Raw genomic sequence first — 24,925 nt, forward strand, 5'->3', positions numbered from 1 at the left:
TTTTCTTCAGCAATGTATCTTCTTCTTCTTCTTCATCTTCTTCATCTTGAAGTTGAACTTCAACTTTGAAAGTCACCTAGTTGGTTCTAACCCAACATCACAGTCTCCTCAGTATCTAAGGCAGTCATCAACCTCTACGAGCCAGAGACTAAAACCCCTCAGTATCTAAGGCAGTACTTTGCTACCGCAGTCTACCCGCAGGCGTGATAGGTTACAATTAACCACAGGTTAATAGGCCTTTTAGCACAGTGGTTTAGACCACTGTCTCTGAAGGGCACTGTTATATCATCCCAATGCTGGTTAGTTGGTCTCATGACAGGATCTCTTGTTAGGTGACGGACGGAAGCCTTGACGCTCCGAAGTGTCATGGGGCTTAGCGTGACGGATCGAAGATCCGTGCAACTTCGAAGTGTCATGGGTAAACATCATGATACTTCAAAGCGTCACACTTTCCTGTCCATGACCTTGAGGAGAAATCATCTCCATTGATCCCCATCAACTTCTATGATACCAAACTGTGTCCAGGATATGAGGAGAGCTGCTAGAAGAGCTTCATCCACTTGGGCTCAAAAATAAGCATGCATGCATTCCTCTATAGCGCCATAAAGCTTCACTTTTGTCCATCTCACACTGGGAGTAATGTCAGGATCTGACCCAGTTTGAAGGTCAAGAGGGGCAGTACTTGAGCAGTGTAATGTGATAGAATGGGTACTCGTGGAGTCAGAAAAAATGTGTTGGAGGAGGGAAGTTTCTTCCATGTGTCATGTCTTCCATCTGTCACAGGTACCCCCGTGCTGCTTCAAAGCGTCACGTCTTCCGTCCGTCACCTAACATCTCTTTTCCTCTTGTTCTAATATTCCTGACTTTACCGTTAGAACAGGAAATTTGTCACTCAGTTGGTTTTAACCCAACACTCTCAGTCCCCTCAGTATCTAAGGTAATGTCACGGTCCTGTCCTTGACAGACCTCAATGGATCAAAGACAGGTGGACTGCAACTGTTTAGTTAGCTTGGACAACGACGGTTAGTATGTTGTCTGTAGACTTGTGATGTGGTTGGACGACTAACGTGACTTGCAAAGGATCTGGGCAGGTTGAGATGACAATATGGGTGTGTGTGATGGTGTGGACAAGGGTAATAATGATGAGGGATGTGTCAGATGTAAGTAGTATTTCAAGAAGAGGTCTTTTGGGAGTGGCAAATAATATTTTGATCCTTGAGAAGAAGAAACTGCAAAATAGAAATGTCCTCCTTATATCCTTTTCCAAGGGACTTCTGAGTCGCAAACTATTCATATGTTCTCAGGTTATTTCGTATGAATTCATGTGAATTTGTGGTCATCTTGTATGATTCATGTGAATTTGTGTGAACTCATGTGAATTCGTGTGAAATCGTACCAAATCATATGAAATTGTATGAAATTGTATGAAATCATATCTATTATAATAACAGATTTACCCTTGAGATAAACCACGTGGAGACAAACCACGTGGCGCGCGCGCATAGGGGAACGGTGGTGGTAGGAGCGGGAGGGGAATCGTGGGGGAAGCGGGACTGAGGAATGCAGATTCAGTAGGGGAACGGTGGTGGTGGGAGCGGGAGGGGAACCGTGGTGGTGGAGGAGCGGGAAGGGAACCGTGGGGGAAGCGGGACTGAGGAATGCAGATTCAGATTCGAACCGAGTTTTCGATTGCTCAAAATCCCCTAAATAGGGGGTCCGGCCAGCCAAATTCGACTTTTTTTTCGTTTTTTCACGTTTTTTCGCGCTCAGGGGGTTCCGTCACATGTAACCTACTCCACTGACTTCTCTGCCACCTATAGGGGAGAAGAATTCGGACGTCCCCGGTCCACGTGCACCTTTACACATTATCGTTTTCGCGACCATTCACAGGGCTCTCCGAGGCAACTCGCATCCCCGTTCACACCGTGCACCTTTACACATTATCGTTTTCGCGACCATTCACGGGGCTCTCCAAGGCAACTCGCATCCCCGTTCACACCGTGCACCTTTACACCGTTTCCGCGACCATTCACGGGGCTCTCCGCGGCGACTCGCAAACCCGTTCACACCGTGCACCTCTACACCATTTTTGTGACCATTCAAGGAACTCTCCGAGGCAGCTTGCAACAACCCAGTACTGTTCTCTCAGGAGACTTAACGACTCTGCTCCCATTGATTTGTGCACCTGTTTCATCCTAAATGTAAGCCTACTGCCACTGAGTGATCCATGCCCAATGCTGATTACTCAGAAAATAAAAATGAATAGACATATAAACAATCAAAATGAAGGTCTCTCGCGTCGTCAGCTTGCTCAACGTATGCGCAGGGACCGTGAACGTGAAAGAAGAGAGGCAGAGGAAGTAAGACATCCTGTCTACTATAATAACAGATGATGAGAGGTTAATTTGGGGGGATAAACCACGTGGCTGGCGGCGACGCCCGCAGGCCGGAAGCGAGACGATAAACAAGGGCGGGGAGAGAGAGAGAGAGAGAGGAAAGGATTTATCAGGTTGTTGCAACCACTACATTCACTATCTACAAGCTACAGAGAGACAGAGGAAAGAAGAGGCCACGGGTTCATGGATTTAGCTTGAGAGGCAGGAGACAGGCCTGGCAATTTGTTACGACCTGGGAGCTAGGCAGTGACTAAGACCTAACTTCAGAGGACAACAACGATGAAGGACAAAGTGATAGCGTAGAGTGGATTGGACGATGATGATGAAGAGCACCTCAGTGCTGAGGAAGGGTTGTATCGGAAGTCACTTAGACGAAGTGCACGAGTGTAGCGAGCGCAAAGAGGATTGTGAAAAATGAGAAGTTTAGAAGTGTAACTTTTGAGAATTCATCGACAAGGAAGAGGGCTCGCGGAAGGGGTATTTATACCCTTGCGCCTCCACCTTGCCTTCACTTTATAAATGACTAGTGTTCAGGCTTAGCCTGACCTACGGTATATAATTCTAACCAATGTGTCCAATATGACCAATGTGTCCAAGTTGACCAATGTGTCCAAGTTCACCGATGTGTCCAAGTTCACCGATGTGTCCAAGTTCACCAATGTGTCCAGCTATGATGTCATTACTGACACAGATGACCAGTGTTTAGGCTTAGCCTAAACAGTGGTAAAACACTGATAACCTAAGTTCCTATTTGCCACCCTAATGCCACATCATGTTCTAAAGTCCCTGATACTAATCCTAATAATGCCACGTCATTGTGTATGACCTGCCTCTGTGCAGTGTCATAACACAATTTGACAGGTTGGCAAACACTAGAAGGGTGACGACAACGGTGAGAAGAGGGAGATGGCCACAATTGAGGTTCACAAATGACGGATTCCCGAGCCAGAAGTGTGTGTGGATAGATGCAAGAGGTTTACGGGTGCACGGAGTTGACTCGAGAGGCGGGAGACGGGCCTGTCAATTTGACAGGTTGGCACGCTAGTGATATTATATGAAATCATATGAAATCATATGAAATCATATGAAATCCTATGAAAAGCTTGAAAATCCCTAAATCACGGGTCACGGCTTTACCGAGTCGTGACAGGTAAGGCAAGCCAGAGACTAACCCCTTCAGTACTCAAGGCAGTCCTTTGCTACCGCAGTGTCACGAATCATGCCATCACGTGTTCCTTGTTGCGCAAACCAAGTCCAACCTCCACTTCCGTGTTTTGATATTTCACCTCTGCTCTCATGCCTATCAGGCATAAACTCCAAGTATCATTCTAGTATGTTGATGCTTAGTTCTAATGCCTGCTAAGGCATAATCTCTCAGTCTCTTGTTCTCGCAGCACTTCTATGTTCTGCATAGTTCCTCATTGACCACCTCCAACAAAGTCGAGTGACTTCCGGCGCATCCCATAGGGTGTCATAGTAGGATGCAGGTAAACACAGATATGGCATTGTAGGATATCAGTGGTTATTGGTGGGATGCAAGGCAATGCATGCAGGACAGTGCAGGACGGTTCAGAGCGCTCGTATGCCGCAGGTCTGCACGAGCCTCTTGGAAAAGGCTGATTTGTCTTTATAAACCCTATCTTGTACTTTGTAGTCTTCTTTAGTTCTTGATCAAAAGTCATTTCCATTGCCACCCTTTTGGAGTCCAATCCAATCCATTCCAGTCCAGTCCACTCCAGTCCACTCCAGTCCACTCCAGTCCACTCCAGTCCACTCCAGTCCACTCCAGTCCACTCCAGTCCACTCCAGTCCATTCCAGTTCCCTCTAGTCTTGTCAGACAAGCCAGAGACATTCCTTGGGTCACAGTCCCATTCCTTGTTGGACTCAGTCTTGTTATCTTAAGTATATTCCTTGTCACTCCTAGTCCTTGTCCCCTTGTCCTTTGTCCTCTGTCTCAGGGTGGGCAGTATCCTTGACATGCAGTCTACCCGCAGGTGTGACAAGATGTGACAACTGTTCAGGTAAGCCCAAACACTTAGCATCTTTGTCAGCACTGACATCATAGTTGGTGTCATAACCCTCAAATATCTGTAAATACCACGTGCATATCATCCACTCAAGTCCAGTCAACTTTACTCAAATTGTCTCAACTTGTTCTATTGTACGACATGTGGATCACCATTCAACCTTAATCACCCTCCCATCACTGAGTCAACCTGACTCGACATTGTATACATCAATCACATCATCTATTGTCATCTATCATCATCTGTCATCATCTGTCGTCATCTGTCGTCATCCCAAGCTCCGGCCGACATGTACCAGGTTCCGTGTCCTCGGTTCCGCTCAGACCGGACGAACTGATAAGCAAGGGTACCTCGGGAGCAATATTAGCAGGCTGGCCGGTCGGCATCTATTTCTGTATATGAACCCGTCCCAATCAACAAACAACTGAATCATCAATGATTGATAATTAGCCATCAATTCCTTAATTACTAATAAGTGCCTTAATTAGCCATCAATTACGGGTACCTCAATTAGTGATCAATCACGGGTACCTTAATTAGCAATCAATTGTGGGTACCTTAATTAGTGATCACGCCACTGACGTCATAGGAGAGTACGTACGTCCGTCAACGGTAGTACGACTCCCTCGGTTACCAAATAACTGGTTCGCCGGATCAATCACAGGATCAATCACAGGATCAATCACAGGATCAATCACAGGATCAATCACAGGATCAATCACAGGGTCAACCACCGGGTCAACCATGGAATCAACCAGTCAACCGGTGGTCAGGATAGCCTTGTGAAACACGTGTTCGGACATGGAAAACACGCTACTGATCAATACACACCCGCTACTGATGGAGAAGTGTACGCCACTGATGAAGAGTACACACTAGCGATGAGGAGTACGCACTAATGGTCAGAGGTTTCATCTCTTTCAGCAGTGCGGACAACTCAACTGAGAGAACCAGAAGGAGAACCATTCAACTAAGCATATTTAGCCTATATTCGAACCTCTTGAACCTCTATCGAACCCGCAGGACCGAACCAGGTATTTTTGGCTCAAAATCTGCATAATGTGGGCGCTTAAGAAACACCATCAGAGCTCAGGCCTCAAGATCACTTCTCGCGCTCCTTTATTCATCTGACTTTTCAATGGGTTTTCAGCCTTTGATGAGGATATCTCTTCTGGGGCTTCTAGTATGAGTCAGAGGCTTCTGAAAATTTGTTTAAAACACTGCTTCTGATACAGGGTTTCCTCAGGATTTCCTCAGGGTTTCCCCGCTCGACATAGAAGAGGAGAGGAAAGAGTTTTAGGCTCAGTTTGGTGGATTTTGTCTATAAATAGTGGTTCTAGCTCTCTGTTTGTTTCTCTGTCTCTCTGATCAATTGTCATCTTTGATTTCAACTCTCTACTCTAACTTGCTGTTGCCTTTAAGACTGTTTGAGACATGCCATTGCGGCTTCATCATCATCAGTCGTATATTCATGACAGGTATCATTTTTCTTGAAGCAAAAGCTATCACCTGTCTGTGACTCTAGATTGCTACTGTGCTTGACCAGTTGTGAATCTTGTCCCTCGAATCACACCTATAACCAAAGGAACCCCTGACAGTAGATACATTGTCCAAAGAGTATAGCTATCTTCGTATTATGTATCTGTCAGGTAAGGTCGCTCACCCGGAACTTGGTCACACCCGGTGTCATGAACCCAGAGTGGCTCTGCCACACTGCCACAGTTGAACACATGCAAGATGCATGATGTGGGTTTTGTTATTACTCAGGCACAACCTCCACTTGCCTCCACCTTCCCAAAGTAGTAATTGTAGTGAATGCTTAATCAGCATTGCAAATCACCACATGCCTCCACATGCCTGAAGTAGTAAATATAGTGCATGCTTATTCGGCATTGCAAATCCCCAACCAAGGATTGCAAATAAGGACTCAAGGATTGCAAATAGGACTTAGGGATTGCAAATACTAGTTTATCAGTTTAGTCAGATTGCAAATTATAGTTTAGCAGTTTAGTCAGTTTGAAGGGTATAAAAGGAGCACATCTCCCCCCTCTTTCTTCAGCAATGTATCTTCAACTTGAAGTTGAACTTCATCTTTGAAAGTCACCTAGTTGGTTCTAACCCAACACCTCAGTACCCTCAGTACCTAAGGCAGTCATTAAGCTCTACAAGCCAGAGACTAAAACCCTTCAGTACCCAAGGCAGTACTTTGCAACCGCAGTCTACCCGCAGGCGTGACACCCGGTCATTGATCATTTCTTCCGCAGATCGTATACACATCACAAGAACGCATGTCATGCATTCAATATGCTACCTACACACGTAAAATGATGTGACGGACAGTACTTGGCCCCTGGCTACCCTCCAATACCTCTAACATGCCTCCTGCTTGTTCTATCACCGATGTAATTGTTTCCGGCGCATCCCCTTCCATGCGATCCTCCCTTCCTTCCGGTCCCCCTTTGTTCTTCTGTGTCCCCTTTTTCCTCTGTTCTGCTGCCGCCTCAATCTCCCGGAGCCTCTCAAGTACCGTCACACCTGTGAAATTATGTGTCCCAAGGTTCCCTACAGTAGCAACTGATTTCTGACGCTTTGGAGGCTTGAGGAGAGCACACAGCTCCTTGTTCTCCATTTCTACTATCGTACGTTCCGACCGTTCACTTTCAAGTTCGGTAGTTACATCTATGAGTTGTTTCTTTATTGGTGTGGCATTGATAGCTGGTGTATTCTGTAGGAGCTCATCATTCTCGGAGGTGATTGATGCAGAGGATTGGGAGTGAAGAAGCGGACGGGTGGGTGTCTCGGTGGGAGTAGAGAGTAATCAATACACAACATTGGGGTTGAAAGGGTGTAAACCGGACTTCCTCCAACCAGTAGCAATATGCTCCTTCGTCATCGCTAGCTCTCTGGCTGTTACTACGTCCGCTGCCCACTTCTCCTTGTCAATTGATGTTGCATTGTATCGAGTTGCAATGTCCGAGAACTTCATCAAGTGACGTTTGAGAGGACTAAAAACACCGGTATCGAGTGGTTGTGTCCAATGGGAGGAGTGTGGAGGAAGGACCATGACATCAATTGAATGTTCGATACAAAAGCCAATGAAGTCGGCCTTGACATGACTTCCGTGACCATCTAAGATAAGCAGTTGACGTTGAGAGGTATCGGCTGGAGCTGTCATTGGTTCAAATTGTGATTTCCGCCAGTAACAGGCAAGTGCATTACTTGACCACCCTTTCAAGCTTGTTGTCCATTGCCAACCCTCAATATCTCGATCTTGTGGACGCATTCGGAGGTTGAATTCCGCTTTTCCTTTGAAGATAATGATGGGGGGAAGAGCTTGACCTACAGCTGATACACACTTGATTGCGGTAACCCATTCCTGCCGACCCTTCTGCGCTTTCACCACCTTTGCCTTCACACTTTTGTCTCCTTCTGCTACTGTCATTACTTGAGAAGACAAGGTAGTACCAATGTTATATCCTGTCTCGTCCATGTTATAGATGTTTTCTGGCAGATAGTGGTATTGATTGCGGAGTGCTGACATCTCGGTAAACCATCTCTTGATGAGTGTGTAATGCATACGCCTAAAGGGTGACGTGCACTACGCTCTTGTGCTAAAAGATCCATTGCTCAGCTCATAGTATGAGCTGAGACCCTTTATAAACTGCTTGTGCTGCGACCGAGATTCAAGATTTATGACAGAGTGTCATCTCACATCCATCAATTCGAGCTATATCCAGGGTGCGAGACCATGTGGTTTTGACTTCAGGATGTTGGTTCTTGAATTTTTGAAGCCAATTGACTCCAAGAGGTATGATGATGTTATTGGGATTGGGACTGGGATTGTGAGAGAGCAGGAGTCGGTTTTGACGAAGATTCTTTGCGATCTCGCTAATGTGAGCAGGGGATGGGGGGTGACCGCTCTGAGAAGATCTACGGATATAGTTGACGATGCAGTGTTCTTCTTCAGGTGTCAGAGCTTGAAGACGGCAATGTGATTCCTCACGGGAGGAAGGGGAGTGGGACAATCGGTAAGACAGGGTAGATTGGCTTACACCAAAATACCGTGTGATTTCTCGTTGACTTTGGCGTTTGCCAGGTCATAACACCTCAACACAACAAGTCATGTGACCCCACACCCCTCATTGTGGAATTGTGCTAGTCATGTGACTCCACACACCTCATTGTGGAATTGTGCAAGTCATGTGACTCCACACGCCACATTGTGGATTGTGGGAATCAGTGTGAAAACGTGTAATTCTGAAAGGTATATAAAGGTGGCGGAATGGGTATCTACTTTAACGACAAAACTATCTCAAAACACCTCACTTTTCCTCATTACCTCTCCGCTCTCCCCAAAGTCATCTTTGACCATAGACATTGCAAGATCATCCTACGGGTGTGTTACGACCTGGCTAACCAGCACCAGGCCATACACTGGCCATGCATGTGACATCTTATGCCACTGCGCTAAAAGGCACAATATCGCAATCAGCCCTATGATTGCGATCCGGTCATAACCTGATGTCACGACTGAGGTTGCAGGTCGTGACAGGGTGGCACTCGATCTATCATCAAGCCTGACTTTGGGTCTTCACTCCGAAGTCCCACCTTCCTTTGTATATAGTTCCAACTACTAGACACTCTTATACTTGATCTATATTTATTACCTCCTTCCTACTCGATACATCTTCTGTCGACCTTTGCACCAGCACTACGGTCTGCTCCCGCCAGTCGTAGACCAAGCTTGCTGTAAACTTCTGCTGTCCACCCTGTCTCCACATCCCGACAACCTCTCGCTGGGGACAAGTCTTAACAAAGGGGGTAGATGTTTCTGGGATTGATACTTCTCAATAGCGGCCTCTAGTGGATCTGCTGTGCTCTGCATAATGATGAACAGACAAGAGGCAAAGAGAGATAAACAACACGTTTGATATATCACATGTAGGACGCGACACGTGATCAATGACCGGGTGTGACCAAGTTCCGGGTGAGCGACCTTACGCCGCCAGCGGCGTCTTCCGCATACCAGAGTTGTCACCACGTGACACTCTGTGGACCCGTGGAATCCCTCCCCTCATCTCTCTCAGACCCACTTTTTCAGTGTGGACCTGTGATCCCGTGAACCTCTAGCGTCTTTCTTTGACCCCCTCCCCGTTTATTGTCTTGCTTTGACCCTGCAGGTCTCGCCGCACCCCACGTGGTTTGCCTTGGCCGCTTGTCTTTGCGTTGCCAAATCGTAATCTGTTATTATGGTAGATTCACTTTAGTTTTGAAGGGTATGAGAGGAGCACATCTCCCCCCTCTTTCTTCAGCAATGTATCTTCATCTTGAAGTTGTACTTCATCTTTGAAAGCCACCTAGTTGGTTCTAATTCAACACCTCAGTACCCTCAGTGCCCAAGGCAGTCATCAAGCTCTACCAGCCAGAGACTAAAACCCTTCAGTACCCAAGGCAGTACTTTGCTACCACAGGTGTGACACCTAAATGAGGGAGTGCATGGCAAAGATGTCAGACTGCACTTCAAATTCATTCATGATTCCATTTCTCATAATGTTCTGCAACAGTATTTCCATAGCTGGTGTCATCAATTGCTCATAACTGACATACAGACAAGGCAGAGGCTCTGTGTGGGCCATTCCTTAGTGCCATCACTGTATGATTCCTGATCCCCCATTGTGTTCCAAGTTCCAATTGTAATAGGTTGGCAGCAGATGGTTCCAACTGTCCAGATAGTGGTCGCCATGAGTGGAGGTCAGACCCTCCTGTGCAGTGCGCACATCTGTGCATAGTTTGTATGCACACTCACAATTTCCATGCTGCTGAAGGTTGTCAACTACGCTTGAGCCCTTTTGGCTGAGGATGCTAAGCTCCCTTGCCAGGTGGGCCAGGTCTTCCACTTTTCTGCTTAGACCTGAAATGGTGGGAGCATTGGCTTGTTTAAAGGCCAGAGTGCACAGTGTGAGCTGTGCGGCAAAGACGGCTAAACCTAAAGCAACCTCATGGTCTGGCTTTGTAGTCTCCTCCTCATCCTGGCAATTAGCCTCACTTTCTTTGTCTTGATCCCCCATCTGCGTGCTCCACACATGTAGTCCGCTCTGATCAGACTTATAAGATAACTCTTGTGTTGAGTCCAAGCACGCTTTCACAGCTTGACAGGCAGCCCCCAGTAGTGAGGGGTTTTCACAGGAATGAGCGTGCGCTGTGTCACTTCCACTGGAGAAGTCAAGGCAAAGGTCAGAAAGCCTCTTGTTGACTGAAAGTTAGTCAGTAAGTCATTGATGAAGTTGGATGCACACACAGTTAGATACTTTTGAGGAACGAGACATTTGGCTGCACAAAGCTTCATGCCAATCTGCACCCACCATGACTGATGTTCTGTATCTGAATGTGTATTGGGTTAATTGATTTCAGTCGGGTCGTTCCGGTATGTTGAGCGATCTCTGAGGTGGACTTTTTGAACACTTTATAAATCTTCTGGCTGCACAGCATCTCTCAGAAAGTACTGTCACTTTCTTGAAGTGTCAATATGATTGGACCTGCACTGGTTACCCCACTGTCATCGGCGTCGACGTCATAGCAAAGAAGGCAGCTCCACACGATGGTCCGCGCGGCCCTCCTATTCTCCGCGGAAATTTCTCAAATTCACACGCTGAAGCAGTGAGGCGATACGTTTTCAAACAAGCGTCATGGGAAGAACAATCATCTCTTCTAATTGTGACGCGACGTGACGTCACAAGTATCTTCCGCATGTCGGTCGACTCTTGTCCCAACGAAGGAAAGGTGGTCAATGGGCAATGTGTGAGGGAGTGATTGACATGTCCAAGTTTGAGAGGAGTCCCACCCTCTACCTTCCTGGCATGGCAGTTTTAAGCGTGAGATAATGTCGGAGCGATAGCGAGTACGGTTACTCTGTGTCGACCATGTCAATACTGATAATTTCGACTGATATCTACAAACAGTCGCAGATAAGTACGGAGCAGGGCTACAGAGTCCACCGACTGACTGACTTCTACCTAGCAGCTAGTCTGGAATCTAAGAAGAGGTTACTGAAAGAATGACTAGACCATAGCTCAACCGATCTTCTCCTTCTCTGAGCGGATGCAGATCCGACCGCATCTCATCAACTATCCAAAGTAGCACACATGTACTCCACCCTTGATTCTGAGATAGCTAATTGATACGTGACAAACCGAAGCCGTGACGCTTCCAACCGTCACGGGGGTCCGCGTGACCCACTGAATGCTGACCTCCTGAAGAATCGTGCTGTTAAGGAACCAACCGGAGACATTCCACTCCGGAGTCGCACGGTTCAAAACACCCCTCTTGGACCCAGCTGGAGAGCCATGCCACTCTGGAGGTGTCCAGACCCAGCCAGAGTTATCAATGCTAGTCTTGCCAAAATACTATTCTCCTCAATAAGTATACTTAGTTGAACATTGCTCCCATCAATGACACATTGTAGCACGCTTGTCACGCCTGCGGGTAGACTGCGGTAGCAAAGTACTGCCTTGTGTCACGACCCTGTCGTGACCCATATGATAGAAGAAGAAGTTGTATACCTCAGGATATCCAAATGGTGTGATACAAATGGTAAAGGACAAATGAGAGATACAAATGGGATAGGCAAATGGTATAGTCAAATGGTATAAGCAGATGGTATAGGCAAATGGTATAGTCAGATGGTATACGCAAATGGGATATCCAAATGGTATACACAGATGGTAGACGTAGGATGGAAAAGGACAAACTGGATATACCATCTGTTCGAGGAAAATGTCTATATAAACACCCTTGTAGGATCCTCTTTCTCAAGGATCACTATATTTTCTTGCCACATCTCAAAGATCTTGACTTAACCTTGCAACTCGACTTCAACCTCGACATACCTTCCCTCACTATTGACACCCCTCTCCTCATCATCTCAACTTGCCAGATCCTTCCAAGTCACTCAGCTGTCCGACCAGCTTCACAAGTCTACAAGCTACACTTCGTTCGTCGTAGCTCAAGCTTGTAAACTACTTCAGTCCACCTGTTCCTTGTGTCTTAGAGATCTGCTAGGGACAGGTCGTGACACCTTGGGTACTGAAGGGTTTGAGTCTCTGGCTTGTAGAGCTTGATGACTGCCTTAGGTACTGAGGGTACTGAGGTGTTGGGTTAGAACCAACTAGGTGACTTTCAAAGATGAAGTACAACTTCAAGATGAAGATACATTGCTGAAGAAAGAGGGGGGAGATGTGCTCCTTTTATATCCTTCAAAACTAAAGTAGGTGTACTAAATAAAAAGTGTGTGAGGGATTTTCTAGCCAATCACATAAATGCCTCAAAGTGAGTGCACCGCGGGAAACTAATTCCAGCCAATCACATAAATGCCTCACTGCTAAACTGCTGAACCTTCCAGGCTTCAGCCAATCACGTAAATGCCTCACTGCTGAACTGCTAAAGACCATGACTCATATTTTCCTTCAATCCTTATCACAGTTCCTAGCATGAGTCATATTCCCTTATCACTATTCTGAGCATGAGTCAGAATGCCTTATCACTATTCATGACACCGCTCCAAAATTAGTCTGCAACAGACTCAGTTCCGTCACCTGTTGTCTGCTCAGCACTAACTTAGAAGTGATGAGAAGACAACAGGTTCAATTAATTCAGCTGCTATGTATGCCAGGAGTTTTGGTTACGTGAGTTTCTAGTCTCCAACGGTCTGAACCTACAACTCCTGCAACAGTTGCTCCACAATTGTATGAACATCAAAGACATTGGCCCAAGAGGCATGGTGTATTGATGATGAGGAACAGGTTCAGTTGAGTCAGAGTTGAAAACGATATAATGGGGAAACATCACTCACATGTAAGGGTGTTCAGCTCATATGTATCTAGTCTGCTGCATCCGTCTGCGACCTCCTCATTTCCCCGGTAATGAGACTCTCTGGCTGGGTCCGTCAGGGGGTCAGACCACTCCGGAGTGGAACATCACCCATTGGGTCTGATCAGGTCCGTGCAGCTCCGGAGCTGTCCGTCTCTGGCTGTGTCCCTAACAGTGCCACTTCAAAGAGTCATGGTTTCTTGACCATGATCCACCAAAGAATCATTTTGTCAGGATCACCGGTACCTATAGACAGGTTCCTCAAGAGTCGCACTCAGAAGTCGTACTCCGACTACCCGTGTCACGACTCGGACAAGTCGCGCCACCATGACTCATCAAAACTCATTGAGTTACCCTGAATTCAATGAGACTTGGTGAGTTACCCTGAAAACTCATTGAGACTCATTGATACTCATTGATACTCATTGAGACTCATTGATACTCATTGATACTCATTGAGACTCATTGATACTCATTGATACTCATTGATACTCATTGAGACTCATTGAGACTCATCGATACTCATTGAGAACTCATTGAGACGCAATGAGATAATGAAATAATAGGGGAAAATGAGAGACGAGACAAGAATGAGTCAATGAGTCGACTTGAGACGCAATGAGATAATGAGGTTATAGGGGAAAATGAGAGACGAGACAAGAATGAGTCAATGAGTCGACTCATTGAAAAGCTCATTCTGAATCCCTCTGAAAGGTATAAAAGGAGCACGTATCTACTTTGTAGTTTTCTTTTTCTCAAGGATCAAAATATTATTTGCCACTTCACAAAGATCTCTCTTCTTGACATATACTCATCTTTAACACGCCTTCCATCAACAAAACTGTCACGAACTACGTCGTAACATCCCTGACAACCGCCATCACCGACCCTCCTTTCCTCATCACCGACCTTCCTTTCATCATCACCAACCTCCACTCGAACCACTGAGACGGACTACGGCGAAGTTACGAGAACCAAGAGGGTATTATTTGTCACGACAACCCCGCATAGCGGAGAACTACGGCGAAGTTAGGGGAAGGGAGCCGAGGGGTAGCAGAGCAGGGGAAGTTAGGCGAAGTTAGTCGAAGTGAGTAGAGTAGGATCTCGGGGATATGGCGAGGTACGGCGAGGTTGAACGAAGAGGACTGAGCGTGAGGCAGTGCAGGAGTTGAGGGACGTTCTATGAGAAGTGAGGAGTAGTATAGATAGGTTACAGGTCGCTGAACTTCTTCAGCGATCCTTGATTGTTGTCAGTAGCGAGTGATATATTCAGTAGCTACAACCACCGAGTTAAGGAGAGCTACCACCGAGCAGTTCGACGTACTACGGCGAGGTTAGCCGCAGTTATTCGACGATCACCTTATCACTTACCACTCGACCTATTACTACGGCATAGTTAGCCGTAGTTCCCCTACGAGTACCCTGTCCTAGTGAGACATCGACGCCCCACTACGACGTAGTTAGCCGAGGTTTGTCGACCGTCGGTCAGAAGAGGAGAAGAAACGACGATTGTGACAGTATCAAGGATCGCTCTTACCGACGACCCGTACAAACCTCGGAGCAGTTCAAGATTGTATGCAACCGGAAAGAAGAGTTACAAGAAGTATGAGTAGACCAGGAGAAACGGTAGGAGAGACGGAGAGGAGGATGTTGGAGGAATTAAGACAAGACTTGGGGCCATTGCCTGGTGCAATTGATACCCCCGAAGGATCAACCCAAGGAGATGATTTTTATCCACCCCTACCTCTTGAACCACCCCCCCTGCCAACCGGATTATCAGAACCACCGACTGTAGGGACAGGTTCAGAAGGGTCGGGACAAACACCGCGACCAAGGGAGAAGAACACGGAAGGTGGACTAAGTTCGGCGGGGAGCGAAGGAGTAGGGAGAGCGGAGGAAGAGGCCACCACTCAGAAAATGATGCTGGCGATGATGAACATGATGATGGAGATGAACAGGGACATGATAGCGGAGAGGAGACGTCGGGAGGAACAGGAGAAGAAGAAGGAACAGGAGACGGTTGGAGGAATAGTTGAAGGGATCTCTGAAGGGGTACGATTCGCCATGGGGAGACAAGCTTCGGCTACCCCAGGCGTGGCTGAGATAGGAGGAGGGATAAAACTTCCCCTCCCAGACCTTTGGAGAGGCGAGAGGTCAAAGCTCACCGCCTTCATCTCAGAATGTGAAGTTCACTTCGAAATCAACGCCCGCAAGTTCCCCACTGACCGAGTAAAAATCTTTTTCATGATCTCCCACCTACGCGATACCCCTCTTCTCGCCGTCCAACCGGATTTGCCTAAAGACGACCCCCCCGAACACCTTCTAGTCTATAAGAAGTTCATCCAATATCTCAAGACCAACTTCGGAGACCCTGATGAGGAGGGAACCGCCGCTAGGGGAATAAACGAGCTTCGACAGAATGGGTCGGCTTCGGCGTACTTCGCCGCCTTTCAGCGATATGTAGCGGTGTTAGGATGGGGCGATGATGGGAACCTTGTGGACCGGGCAAAGAATGGTCTGAAAAGTCACTTGCTGGATGAGATCGCTCGGCACGGAAAGGTCTTCAAGACTGTCCGCGAGTTGATTGAGTTCGTGGTCCCCATGGACAATCGCTTGCATCAGCGAAGGGTGGAGAAGGAGAATGAGAAGAAGAGGAAGGAAACAAAGGACCAGGGGGAGAAGAAAGAGGAAGTAAATCGGGGAGGGGAACGGAGGAGCGAGGAGAAATGGCAATCTACGCCGAAGTTCGAGGGCACGCAATCGAAGGGCACGAACGGGGGAAGGGCAATACCAACGGATGTAGACGAACTAAATCGTCGTTGGCCGAGACCCAGTGCTGATGAGGTTTTAAAGCGTCGGGAGGAAGGGAAGTGTACTGGGTGTGGAGAGAGAGGGCATTACAACCGGGATTGTCCTGTAATAGCGGCGAAGGTAAAAGCCGGGATCATCCCCTTGAGGTCTTTTGGACAAAATGCTGGAGGAGAAGGGAGATTTAGCACGGGAGGAAACGCCGTCCCTCTTGGGGACAGGAAGAAGATCAATGCAGTTGGAGGGGAAGAAGCATGTGTTGGAGAGCGGGGGATGGACGAGGAGGAAAAAGATGGGGACCCGTCGCGATAGGCGAGACTCGGCGGGTCCGCACTCATGTTCTCTCGGCCACTGTCCCTACCCCCAGTAAAAGGAAAGAGCTGATGAGACCAGGTAAATGTGTATATAAATCCGTAAACACCACTCCGAAATGTATAAACGACTGTCATACCCTAATCCCTTCCACCTGTAACAACCAACCCAAATCTAACGTGTATGTCGAAGGAATCAAACTAACGGCCCTGTGGGACACTGGGGCAACCTGTTCATATATAAGTCCCAAGGCGGTCAGGAAGATTAGGAAGGAGAGGAGGAAATACCCCGTGAGTGTACCAGTTCATATGTTCGATGGCTCGGTTAGTGTGGCTGGTCCCATTACGGAGTTTGTCGAAGTGAGTCTGGGTGTCGAGAAGTTAGGCGAAGTTCGCCCAATTAAGCTGGATGTTACCGCCCTTTGTGACGCGGATGTTGTGATAGGGTGGGAATGGATGAGAGAAGAGAGAGTAATCCTGAATGGGGGAGCGAATATGATATCCTTCCCTGCCAATGAGGAAAGCACGGTATCCATTCCCCCACCCTTACCGAGTGAAAGAGAGGAGTTATCCTCTCCCCTTCCACAGACGAGAAATGTTGCGAGCCTGGCAGCCATAGGGCTCAGGACTCGAACCGACGAGACAGACCTCCGCGGCGAAGATGAGCTTGAAGAGCTGAGCCCGGAGGAACAAGACGAGTTGTTCCAGGTAGTTCCGGAACAATACCACCAGTACATTGACGTTTTTAATCCGAAGAAGGGAGGAGAGACCCTTCCCCCTTCAAGGTCCTACGATTTGAAGTTTGAGCTTAAGGAGGGGGCGAACCTTAAGGTCGCCTCCCTCTATGCTCAAGGAGAAGATCAGAGACGCGCGCTGAGAGACATACTAGATCGCGAAATCGCCGCTGGCCGGATTCGGGCAAGTAACTCGCCATACGGCTCACCAATGTTTATGATACCGAAGAAAGCCGAAGGACAATGGCGAATGGTCATCGACTATCGAAAACTGAACGAAGCGACCATACCAGATGCCTACCCTCTCCCTCTAATAGGTCAAATTACCGAAGAACTTGGAAAAGCAAGGTATTTCAGCAAACTAGATCTAATTGGAGCATACCAATTGTTAAGGGTGACAGAGGGACATGAACACCTAACGGCGTTCAGGACACAGTATGGTATGTTTGAATCTCTGGTTGTTCGTGATGGGCTGCGAAACGCCCCCGCGGTCTTCCAACACTTCCTAAATGAGGTGTTTAGAGAGCTACTAGGGAATGGAGTCGTGGTCTACATTGACGATATCCTCATTTATGGGAATACGTTGGAGGAATTACGAGGAACTACGGCGAAGGTCTTTGAGGTACTGCGGAAGGCGAGCCTGTACGTGAAAGCTAGTAAGTGCGAGTTCGAAAGAGATTCGGTGGTGTTTCTGGGTTTCGTGGTATCCTCTAAAGGTGTATCGGTGAACCCAGAATACATTGATGCCATCACTTCCTTCCCACGTCCTAAGAATTTACGAGAGTCAAGGGGATTCATTGGAGTTGTAAGCTATTACAGGCGCTTTGTCCCCAACTTCTCGAAGATTGCTAGACCTATCAATGACTTGACAAGGAAGGAGGTACCATTTGTATGGGGAGTCGAACAGGAGTCAGCCTTCAAAGAGTTGAAGGCTAGGATGTGTACTGCGCCGGTGTTAGCCCATTTTGACCCTACATTGAAGACGATATTACAGACAGATGTGTCGTTCTTCGGCTGGGGGTTCATAATTTCGCAGATCAACACGGCTGGTCAAGAACACCCGGTAGCTATTGAGTCTGGTGCTTTCAACACAGCTCAGCTGAATTATACGGTAGGAGAAAAGGAGTTCCTCGCTGTAGTGGAGGGTTTCAGAAGAAGGAGACACTTATTATTGCAGGTAGAAACCACAGTACTTACCGACCATCTAAACCTTACCTACTGGATGGAACCGAAACAACTCAGTCCTCGGCAAGGTAGGTGGGTAGAGGAGCTAGCTAACTTCAGGTTTAAAATGGTTTATCGACCAGGAACCCAGGCAAGTCTTCCAGATGGATTATCTAGACGGGCGGACTATCATTCCGGGAAAGGAAGTACCATGGTACAAGAGAGCAACCTTATCCAAGGTCTGCCGAAGTTCGACGAAGTTGACGCCACCACGTCGGAGTTGCGTCACCTCCTTCGAGCATTGCAAGGGACAAGGGAGGTAAAGGAAAATGATCTTGTGGACCCTATGGATCTAGTACTTGGAGTTCAGGAGGACGAAGACATAGAAGGGGTCAGAGAAGAATTATTAGGAGTCGTTTGCGCTGAGTGTTCTCATCCTACGTGTAACGATAACGTGCAGGAACCAGGATCAATCACCGAACTACGCCGTAGTTCGCGGTCTCCTCTAATCCTTCGTGGGGGGTGGAACTCAAGAGGTTTCCTCACATTCGATGATCGCATTTATGTGCCGAACTACGCCGATGCTCGGCTGAAGATCATGAAAATGTGACATGACTCGGCCTTAGCTGGTCACCCAGGTTCAGCGAAGACCCTTGAGCTAGTTCTAAGGGACTATGTCTGGATTGGAGTAAGGAAGGATGTTGAGGACTACATCGCTGGATGCGCGGTATGTCAGAGGGCAAAGACTAACAGGCAGAAACCCCATGGAGAGCTTAAACCACTGGAGGTAGCTACGAAACCTTGGTCTAGCATCTCCATGGATTTTATCGAGGAGCTGCCAAATTCCCATGGATATAATTCCATCCTGGTAGTGGTGGGTCGGTTGACCAAATGGGCCATTTTTATCCCGACTACGACGAAGTTAACCGCAGCCGGCCTATCAGAGTTGATATTGGACTATGTGGTGGCCCAGCAAGGGTTGCCAGAGAATATAGTATCGGACAGGGGATCGAAGTTTACCTCCAAGTTCTGGAAGAATTTGACCGATAGTCTCGGAATAAGACTACATCTCTCTACTGCATATCATCCACAGACTGACGGACAGACCGAACGAACCAACCAGTCTTTGGAACTGTATCTTCGAATCTTCACCTCCTATCAGCAGAACGACTGGTCGAAGCTACTCGCTCGAGCTAGCTTTGCTTACAACAACACCCAGCACTCTGCGATAAACAAAACCCCATTATATGCGAACTATGGATATCACCCTCGTTGGGCTGAAGAGATAAAGGCTAGCGAGGTTGAGGTACCCGCTGCTACAGTGGTAGTGAAGGATCTGACCGAAATACATAAAGAGTGTATCGAAGGAATTGAGAAGGCTAATGAGAAGTACGCCGAAGGGTATAATAAGAAGCACCGGACTACGCCGAACTTCGTGGAAGGTGACCTAGTGATGCTGTCATTAGAGAACATTAAGACTAAAAGGCCTATGAAGAAGTTAGACGTTAAGCAAAGTGGACCGTACAAGGTAGTACGGCAGGTGGGGTCTCATGCTTATAAATTGGAATTACCAGGAACGATGGCAGGTATCCATGATGTATTCCATGTCTCCTTGCTCCGTCCATATCACCCTCCAGTATTTCCTGGTCAGCAAGCTGAACCACCTGGCCCGGTAGAGGTGGATAACGTAGGAGAATCATGGGAAGTAAAGGATATTGTGGATTCAAGAGTAAACAAGAGGTCAGGGAAGCTAGAGTATCTAGTGGAATGGTTAGGCTACGAGGGCTCTGATGATTCAGTATCATGGGAACCAGTAGAGAATGTGGACGGAGCTGATGACATATTGGCGAAGTTCCACGAACTTCACCCTGGTAAACCGAAGAAAGGACGAGTGGTGAGATCACGGGCGAGGAAGTAATCCATACAACGGGTACAACATTAGCTAAGTACAACTCACTGCTGCGAACTTCCTCCCTGTTCCCCGTTCCCCGGTGGAGGACCACCTCCAGAACTATTCTCGGTATCCTTCGGTGGTACTACCCGTCGAAGGGCCCGAGTCTCTCTCCATGCCATATTGAAGGCCAGAATGTGGGAGTCGTGGAGAGCAGAGTCACGAGCGATATTCAGACTAGGCAGCTTCCATAACTGCCGAAGAATTCTAAGACAGTCCGGGGGAAGAGCCAGGATATCGAGGAAGGCAGCATCCTGAGAACTGAGTCGAGCCGGATTGGGTGGCCTTAGCCAGTCAAGCGTGGGGGGGAGGAGATACTCGATGGGATTCAGGAGGAAAGGAGAGTCGAAGAGATTGCGGTAGAAGTCGCTCATTTCCGTAATAAGCTCCCGAGAGACTCTAGCTAACTCCGTCCGCGCTAATGGGCCTATATCGGACGAGCTTACCAGAGTTGCCATTGTCCGGGACAGAGTGTTCATACCAGAGACCAGTTTCATGCAATACTCGAGAAGCTTCGCCGTGTCTCGTCGATTGGCGTGCAGCTGTGTGGTCAACCCGATAATGAGAGAACGGAAGGTAGCCAGTTGTTTCTCCTCCTCTGGGATTCGAGGATCGTCGGTGACGTAGGGGTGGTCTAGGGGAATAGGAATTTCCTCTGGTAGCTGAGTACCTTCATTTTCTACCACGGCAGGTTCAAATTGGACAGCCTTCTTCTTCTTGCCTTTCCCTTTTGGAGCCTTCGACGGAGAAGTGTTGGCAGGAGGGGCAGGGGTTGAGAGCCCAGTCGCAGGAGGGACAGATGGTTGACGGCTTCGGGTACCGAGAGCAGGAGGAAGACTAAGAGAAGAGTCCTCTTGTGTTGAGACAGGAGTAGGACGGCTCCTGGTAGGACGAGACGGACCGGCCGAGGGGGTAGCCGGGAGACGAGATGGACCAGCCACAGGAGTAGAGGGCTGGAGAGAGGCGGAAGGAGCACGACGAGGCGCGCGACGAGACGAACCTGCCGAAGGAGTAGCAGGGAGACGAGACGGTCCGGCCACGGGAGAGTTTGGCGGGCGACGGACGGCGGGTGACGGCGAGGTCGGGCCGGGAGAGGAGAAGTTCGCCGAAGGAGGGGGAGAAGGGAATTCCTTGTCCTGGGCCGTGGGGAGACGGTGACGAACGGCGGCAGACGGGGTGAAGGGAGCAGAAGATCTTGGGGGAATGTCCCGAGCGATATTGGGGGGACAGAACGAGCAAGGGCCGGAAGTACAGGAAGCACAACGGGATCCGCGATTATGAGGTTTAACCGGTCGCAGACACGGCCATTTCTTTCTCCCGTATGTGATAATTTCGCGACTATTGATCAGCAGATGTATAAACCTTCGTGGGAATAGACCTACCGACATCTATCGCAAGACTCGTCCGGACTGGCAACCTCCCAACGCTCCCTTTCGTCGACAAACAGCTTCCATAGCCTATCTTGTTCCCGCAACGACACCTTACGAGCACTCCCTGGCTCCTTGGTAGGGGAGGGAGACTTTTCTCCCAGGACAGACGGAGACCGACTACGAGTAACCTCGGTCCGTTTTGCTGACGAAGGGCGAACATTGCCCTGGGCGGAGGACAACCGACGACGTTTCTTGACCTTGACCTCGTCCAGCTTAGCCATGTAGGCTAAGCGCTTCTTCCCATTGGAACTCAATACCCTCACGCGAACCTCGGGGGACCCATCGACTTCACGAACAGCTGTACATGTTAGCACTCACGGACAGGTTATGCAATGGGGAACGTACGACTTAATGCGTTTAACTCGGACAACCAACCATCCCTATCCTCAAACAATTCTTCGTCACCAAGATCAACATCATACGTTTCTTCATCTACATCACCCATTTCTTCATCATCACCACCTGCACCACCCGTTCTCTCATCACCAACAACATCACCCGTCTCTTCGTCACTACTGACGACATCCATCTCCTCGTCGTCATCATCAATTTCCACCACAGTGGCGGACTGACCCGAAGGTTGCGAAGGGCCAACAGGAGCAGGTCTGACCTCCTGCTGGCCAGAAGAGAGAGGGGTCGGCGCAGTAGCGGGGGACACAGGGACAGAGGGAACCGCGGCAGGAGCTCCAGTGACAGGAGCGCCGACAGAGGGCGAACCGTCGGTAATTGCCAGGGCCCCAAAACCCATGGACGACACTTGACGGGGGGTATCCCTCTGCTGAGAGACTGAATTGATCAGCAATACGCTAGCTTATGAGCAGCACAAATGAACTAACGGGTAGCGGCGAAACGATCCATAAAGGCCTGGTAGGCGTCGAGTTGTTGGCGAGTGCTCATATTGTTAAAATATGTCAAATTGAGATGTTTGTTAAGGTAAGGGTGGAGAATCGATATACGATGATAGTACGATTTAGGATTAGTACTGGGGAAGAAGAAGAAGTGGGCCGAAGTACTGGGTATTTAGTATAACTGACACGACTACTCGTCGTCAGGGCGCTGGTAACTTCGCATAACAAGGTGTCTCAGCAACAACAAACACCATGGCGACGATCAAAATTCCCACACTACGTGTCTCACATTCATATAAGTTAGGGATACGCTGACGAACTTCGACGAGGTTTGTTGTACCCCAAATCCTCTGTCTCACTTACAACGTAATTACCACAGGGTAACAACAAACAACCACGGTGAACTTCGACGAAGTTAACTGTCTGATTCACAACGAACCATGGTATCATCTACCAACAACTGATATATGACCAATTGTGTTTCCTACAACCTGCTGAGTGTCTTTTTCTTCAATACATGCATACGAAGCTCACGAGGACGTTCGCGCCTAAGGAGGGGGCGACTGTCACGAACTACGTCGTAACATCCCTGACAACCGCCATCACCGACCCTCCTTTCCTCATCACCGACCTTCCTTTCATCATCACCAACCTCCACTCGAACCACTGAGACGGACTACGGCGAAGTTACGAGAACCAAGAGGGTATTATTTGTCACGACAACCCCGCCTAGCGGAGAACTACGACGAAGTTAGGGGAAGGGAGCCGAGGGGTAGCAGAGCAGGGGAAGTTAGGCGAAGTTAGTCGAAGTGAGTAGAGTAGGATCTCGGGGATATGGCGAGGTACGGCGAGGTTGAACGAAGAGGACTGAGCGTGAGGCAGTGCAGGAGTTGAGGGACGTTCTATGAGAAGTGAGGAGTAGTATAGATAGGTTACAGGTCGCTGAACTTCTTCAGCGATCCTTGATTGTTGTCAGTAGCGAGCGATATATTCAGTAGCTACAACCACCGAGTTAAGGAGAGCTACCACCGAGCAGTTCGACGTACTACGGCGAGGTTAGCCGCAGTTATTCGACGATCACCTTATCACTTACCACTCGACCTATTACTACGGCATAGTTAGCCGTAGTTCCCCTACGAGTACCCTGTCCTAGTGAGACATCGACGCCCCACTACGACGTAGTTAGCCGAGGTTTGTCGACCGTCGGTCAGAAGAGGAGAAGAAACGACGATTGTGACAAAAACCCCTGTCCACGTCATATCACACACCCTTGTTGTCATCTCGACTTGCTCGGATCCTTCGCAAGTCACTTTAGCCGTCCGACCACATCACAAGTTCACGAACAACATACTAACCGTCGTTGTTCAAGCTTACTAAACAGTTGCAGTCCACCTGTCTTTGATCTTTAGAGATCTGTCAAGGACAGGACCGTGACAGAATCAATCAATGGCTTGAGCAATACCTTTGTGTATATGTCAATACGGAACAGGACAATTGGAGTTTGCTTTTCCATTTTGCAGAACTCTGCTACAACACAAACTACCATAGCTCAATCCAGATGTCCCCGCTTTCTGCTTACTCGGGCAGGGAATACCGAACCGACATGATGCAACCCATTTTTGACAATGCCACTGAACTACCGTTTCCACCCGCAATCGCACGTGTTAGTGCTCTAGGAAGATTACAGGAAAGGCCGAAGGAAAAGCTTCAAAAAGCTCAGAAATTGTATAAACATCAGTACGACAAGGGAAGAAGGCTAACCAGTTTCGAAAAGGGGGAAAAGGTTTGGATAGACAGCAGGAATTTCAGAACCTTAAGGCCGATGAAGAAATTGGACCCCAAATACATCGGTCCCTTCAAGATCCTCAAGAAAATCAATGACAATGCTTACAAAGTCAATTCACCCCCACATATGAATGTGAATGGCATCCATTTGGTTTTCAATGTTAAGCTATTATCAAAGGTTCAAGGGGAAGTTCAGAATCCGCAGCCAGCAATGGTTGCATTACGAGAAGAACCGCAAGATTCAGAGAAAGACACTTATGAAATTGATAAGGTCCTTGCGAAAAGGACAATAAGGGTCTCCGGAGAAGGAAAGAAGGAGGTTCAACTGAAAATCAAATGGGTTGGCTACCCAATTGAAGAAGCTACTTGGCAACCCATGGATTGGATTGGTGGTAATCCTAAAGTCAAGGAATGCTTGGAGATCTGCAAAATGCAGAGAGCCGTTGCCAAAAATGTGAACGAGGATTTTGTTCCCATTTTGCCGGCTAAGAGACACAGACAACCGACCGAACGGTCGCGTCTTTCGGAAACCTATCAGGTTCCCGGAAACACCTAGAACCAAGCATACTTTGACAAGACAGAAAAGGAATCACATGTTTCACAAA

At 48.2% G+C, this 24,925-nt stretch overlaps 6 protein-coding genes across 6 annotated transcripts; 2 read left to right on the forward strand and 4 right to left on the reverse strand.

Annotated features, from left to right (window-relative positions):
• Nucleotides 1-3,814: 3,814 nt before the first annotated feature.
• On the reverse strand, nt 3,815-4,249 carry TREMEDRAFT_29364 (uncharacterized protein; the record flags this gene model as incomplete). Its single annotated transcript, XM_007003757.1, has 1 exon — nt 3,815-4,249. One exon carries the CDS (start codon nt 4,247-4,249, stop codon nt 3,815-3,817), a length of 435 nt encoding a protein of 144 aa, XP_007003819.1.
• Nucleotides 4,250-7,242: 2,993 nt separating this feature from the next.
• On the reverse strand, nt 7,243-8,001 carry TREMEDRAFT_30156 (uncharacterized protein; the record flags this gene model as incomplete). The annotated part of the gene is made up of 1 exon (XM_007003836.1): nt 7,243-8,001. One exon carries the CDS (start codon nt 7,999-8,001, stop codon nt 7,243-7,245), a length of 759 nt encoding a protein of 252 aa, XP_007003898.1.
• A 190-nt stretch (nt 8,002-8,191) lies between these two features.
• On the forward strand, nt 8,192-8,419 carry TREMEDRAFT_68302 (uncharacterized protein; the record flags this gene model as incomplete). The annotated part of the gene is made up of 1 exon (XM_007004218.1): nt 8,192-8,419. One exon carries the CDS (start codon nt 8,192-8,194, stop codon nt 8,417-8,419), a length of 228 nt encoding a protein of 75 aa, XP_007004280.1.
• A 1,485-nt stretch (nt 8,420-9,904) lies between these two features.
• On the reverse strand, nt 9,905-10,913 carry TREMEDRAFT_61546 (uncharacterized protein; the record flags this gene model as incomplete). Its single annotated transcript, XM_007004025.1, has 5 exons — nt 9,905-9,999; nt 10,028-10,203; nt 10,227-10,453; nt 10,723-10,754; nt 10,787-10,913. The coding sequence occupies 5 exons, from the start codon at nt 10,911-10,913 to the stop codon at nt 9,905-9,907; spliced, it is 657 nt and encodes a 218-aa protein (XP_007004087.1).
• A 2,703-nt stretch (nt 10,914-13,616) lies between these two features.
• TREMEDRAFT_61547 (uncharacterized protein) lies at nt 13,617-16,409 on the forward strand (the record flags this gene model as incomplete). Its single annotated transcript, XM_007004026.1, has 5 exons — nt 13,617-13,663; nt 14,563-14,684; nt 14,750-14,769; nt 14,808-15,320; nt 15,963-16,409. The coding sequence occupies 5 exons, from the start codon at nt 13,617-13,619 to the stop codon at nt 16,407-16,409; spliced, it is 1,149 nt and encodes a 382-aa protein (XP_007004088.1).
• Nucleotides 16,410-20,077: 3,668 nt separating this feature from the next.
• Nucleotides 20,078-22,584, reverse strand: TREMEDRAFT_61549 (uncharacterized protein; the record flags this gene model as incomplete). The annotated part of the gene is made up of 5 exons (XM_007004027.1): nt 20,078-20,093; nt 20,264-21,595; nt 21,640-21,985; nt 22,033-22,473; nt 22,524-22,584. 5 exons carry the CDS (start codon nt 22,582-22,584, stop codon nt 20,078-20,080), a joined length of 2,196 nt encoding a protein of 731 aa, XP_007004089.1.
• Between the last annotated feature and the right edge of the window lie 2,341 nt (nt 22,585-24,925).

Source organism: Tremella mesenterica, assembly GCF_000271645.1.
Source record: "Tremella mesenterica DSM 1558 unplaced genomic scaffold TREMEscaffold_4, whole genome shotgun sequence".
In the NCBI taxonomy this organism is placed as follows: Eukaryota; Fungi; Basidiomycota; class Tremellomycetes; order Tremellales; family Tremellaceae; genus Tremella; species Tremella mesenterica.